Source organism: Alligator sinensis, unplaced genomic scaffold, assembly GCF_000455745.1.
Source record: "Alligator sinensis unplaced genomic scaffold, ASM45574v1 scaffold1302_1, whole genome shotgun sequence".
Taxonomy (NCBI): Eukaryota; Metazoa; Chordata; order Crocodylia; family Alligatoridae; genus Alligator; species Alligator sinensis.
This window is the reverse complement of record NW_005842612.1, coordinates 294,438-297,954: the sequence shown is the minus strand read 5'-3', so window position 1 is coordinate 297,954 and position 3,517 is coordinate 294,438. Positions and strand designations below refer to the sequence as shown.

The 3,517-nt window shown below is 64.9% G+C and overlaps 1 protein-coding gene across 1 annotated transcript in view; it reads left to right on the top strand.

The window, feature by feature from the left end:
• Positions 1 to 6: 6 nt before the first annotated feature.
• PCNX3 (pecanex homolog 3) overlaps positions 7 to 3,517 on the top strand; it is a 14,886-nt gene continuing 11,375 nt past the window's right edge. Inside the window, exons 1-6 of the mRNA XM_025214928.1 lie at positions 7 to 208; positions 1,065 to 1,261; positions 1,385 to 1,490; positions 2,268 to 2,307; positions 2,514 to 2,609; positions 2,831 to 3,516. Coding sequence (XP_025070713.1) covers positions 56 to 208; positions 1,065 to 1,261; positions 1,385 to 1,490; positions 2,268 to 2,307; positions 2,514 to 2,609; positions 2,831 to 3,516 — 1,278 coding nt within the window. The 5' untranslated portion in view covers positions 7 to 55. The remainder of the gene's footprint in view (positions 209 to 1,064; positions 1,262 to 1,384; positions 1,491 to 2,267; positions 2,308 to 2,513; positions 2,610 to 2,830; position 3,517) is intronic.

Sequence of the window (3,517 nt, the reverse complement as noted above, 5' to 3'; positions counted from 1 at the left end):
CCGGCCGGGGCAGGCGGGTCAGAGGAGATCCCCGAGGGGGCGGGGGGCCCCGGCCATGGGCACCCAGGTGCTGCAGATCCTGCGCCAGGGCGTGTGGGCCTCCCTGACGGGCGGCTGGTTCTTCGACCCGCACCAGAGCACCTTCTCCAACTGCTTCCACCTCTACGCCTGGCTCTTCTTGCTCGTCCTCCCCTTCCTGCTCTACATGGTAAGGCCCCGGGCGCCCCCTCCCCGTGGCGCCCCTCTTCTCCTGGTCTCCAGCAGCTGACAAAGGAGGGCGGAAAGTGAGGTGCGGGTCTGGGAGAGAGGGGCTTGGTGCAGGGAAACTGAGGCACGGGGAGGGCACCTGAGGCATGGATCTGGGAGTGGGGAGGGGGGTCTTGGTGGAGGGAGACTGAGGCATGGATCTGGGAGGGAAAAAGCGGGGGCTTGGTGCAGATCCACGGTACGTTTTTTTCTGGGTTGGGGCCGTGGGGTCCAGTGGGGGTCGTTGGAGGAGTTGGGCCAGGAGCCTGGACACCTGGGTTCTCTGTACACTTTGGAGGGGGTTGGGGGGTTGAAGGGGTAAGAGCAGGAGAGCCGGGGAGCTCGGATGTCTGGGTGCTGTCCAGCTCCAGCAGTGGGGTCGGTGGGGAGCAGAAGCTGGGAACCAAGATGCCTGGGGTCTCTCCAGCTGGGGAAGTGGGGTCTGGGGGGTTGGGAGCTGGGACACCACCTGGGTTCTTTCTCTTTCCTGGCGGGGGAGTGGCGCCTGGGTTGTCCAAGCAACTGAGGCTGGGAGCCTGCACCCAGACACCTGGGTTCTTCCCGGCTCTGGGAGAAGAGAAGAAGGTCGGGGGGGGGAAGTGGGGGTGCAGGGAGCCCGGATACCTGTGTTTTCCTTGCTCTCTGGGAGGGGGGTGGGCTCTGGGAGCTTAAAGCAGTGGTGGGGTGAGATCCCGGATGCCTGGGTTCTCTTCAGCTTTGGCAGAGTGGGGATGGGGGGTCAAACTGGGAGACTATTGGGGTGGGAGTGCTGAGATCTCCTCACCACTCCCTGACGGCAGCAGTCCGTCTTTCCGCAGGTGCTGCCCCCCAGCAGGCTGGTGGCCGGTATGTACTGTGCTGTGGTCGGCGTCTTCTTCACCATCATCAAGACTGTCAACTACCGGCTGCACACCATGTTCGACCAGGGCGAGATCGTGGAGAAAGGAGGCGCTGTGCTGCCCGACGGGGCCAAGGCCGAGGAGGGGGATGCGGGCGATGATGGCAACATGCCCAGGTGGGTCTTCTGGGATCCCCAGGTGGGACCCATCGGAGTCTGGGGGGATGGGGTCCCTCCCTGGGGTGTGGCTGCCTCTGGGGAGAGGTGCTGCCAAGTGGGTGACGCTGCCTCTCCCTGCAGGGACCCGGGTGGGAGTGTTGAGATGACGGTGTTCAGGAAGGCCAGCTCCACACCGCCCGTGCGCTGTAGCTCCCAGCACTCCGTCTTCGGCTTCAACCAAGTCATGGTGAGTCCAGGGTGGGTAAGAGGAAGACGGGAGAAGAGGCGCGAGTTGCCTTAGCTTTGCAGTCTGGAAGTGAACAGCACACGTCGCTGCGAGTCCTCTCTCAGAAGACAGCAGTGGCAAAGAACATCAGGGTCTCTATCTCAGCGTCCCCCAGAGCCAACTGCATCTGTTATACTGGGCTGGCAGCACAGCCCACCACAGAGCCAGCTGCAGCACAGGCCTGTCTCCCCAGCCCAGATGCCCTCCCAGAGCCAGCCGCACCCCAGTGCCTGGCTTTGTGTCCCCAGCCCCTGCTCTGCACCGGAGCTGGCTGCATCTGTTATACTCAGCCTACCAGCATAGCCTACCCCAGAGCCAGCTGCAGCACAGACTTGGATCTCCAGCCCTGATGTGCCCCAGAGCTGTCTGCCTCTGTTCTACTCAGCTGCTGACACATCCCATCCCAAAGCCAGCCACAGTTCAGCTGCATGTTTCCACTGCTCAAGGCCCCACCCCAGAGGTTGCCTTGTCTGTTATGCTTACCCCACCCCCCAGAGCGGGCTGCAGCCCAGCGACAAACCCCCTTTTCCCAGCCTCAATGCCCCTCCAGAGCTGGCTGCAGCCTAGCAAGCAATTGCACCGTGCAGATCTCTGTGGGCCATTGGAGGGGCAGGACTGAGACTTGGTACTCGCACGATGCATTTAGGAGTTTATTTGTGCTAGATAATTTGGCCTTGGGGCACAGGGGGGCTCAGGGGCTAGCATTGAACCCCCCTGTATCTGCCTGTCTCCCCCCAGGAGCTGCTGCCCCACCTGGAAGATGCTGGAGCCCGACGAGGTGAGTGGGGCACTGGCAAGGGCAGGGGGGAAGGTGGTGCCTCCATCAGTGCTGCCCTGCCTGGCCGCAGACATGGGGTACCTGCTCCCCACCTATAAGGCTCCTTGAGGGGCCTTTAGTGTGGGCTGGGCTACCCCATGTCAGGGCCTGCTGGGGTCCCCCCACCACCACCCTTGACCCCGGGCATTTGTCTGTCCGTCCGGCAGACATCAAGGAGCTGGTGAGGGCCCAGGGGAGCAACAACGTCATCGTCACCTCGGCCGACCGCGCACTGCTAAAGCGCCGCCAGCAAGATGACCCCAGTATGGGCTGGGGGGCACTGGGGGGATCTGAGGGGGGCTTCTCTCTTTGGGGGTGCAGATGGGAGAGCAGCATCAGGGCCCCAGTTGGGAACCAGGTCTTGGAGGGGAGCTGGATGCCTGGGTTCCAGCTCGGCTCTGGGAGTGGAGGGTGAGAGCAGGGGGGCTGGGAGCCTGGACGTCTGAGGTGGATAACTGCTCTTTCCGTTTCTCTCCCCTTGCAGTTGGTGACTCCCCCCCCGATGGCCTGCCTGGGGGTCCCTCCGGCAACTCACCCCCTACCCCTGCACCTCCGGACCCTCTTCTCCAGCCCCTCCCTCCAGCCCCTTCCTCAGTGCCCAGCACAGACTCCTCGGAGCCCTCCCCAGGGAGCCGCTGGACAGGCGAGAGCCCCATCGAGGCTCCCCCCAGCCCCCTGCTGCCTGGTGGCCTGAGCCAAAGTTTCCTGAGCCTGGCACTGCCCGGAGGACCCCGCTACCGGCCCCTGGAGGGGCCGGGCCCCGAGCACCCTCCTCCCCCACAGGCCGGCTCCTCTGACAGCTGCTTCAGTGGCACTGACAAGGAGACGCCCAGCACCCGCAGCAGCTACCGCAGCGAGCAGACCCACTCCACCCAGCTGGACAGCCCCCCTGGGCGGGTCCCAGCACCCCCCGCTGGCAGCGACACGGAGCCCCCCTCGGACGGAGACCTGCCCCGCTCCCCTCCACCGCCGGCTGAGCCCGTGGTGAGGCCCAAGGAGCTGGCCTTGCGGCGGGGAAAACCAAGCGGACGCCGGCGCCGGAGACCTGGAGGCCGGAGCCTGGAGCCTGGAGGGGCGTTCACAGAGGACGAGGACTCCAGTGAGGGCAGTGAGGACTCCAGCCTGCGCTCCCAGCGCCCCTATAGCTCTGACAGCTCCTCTTCCACCTCCT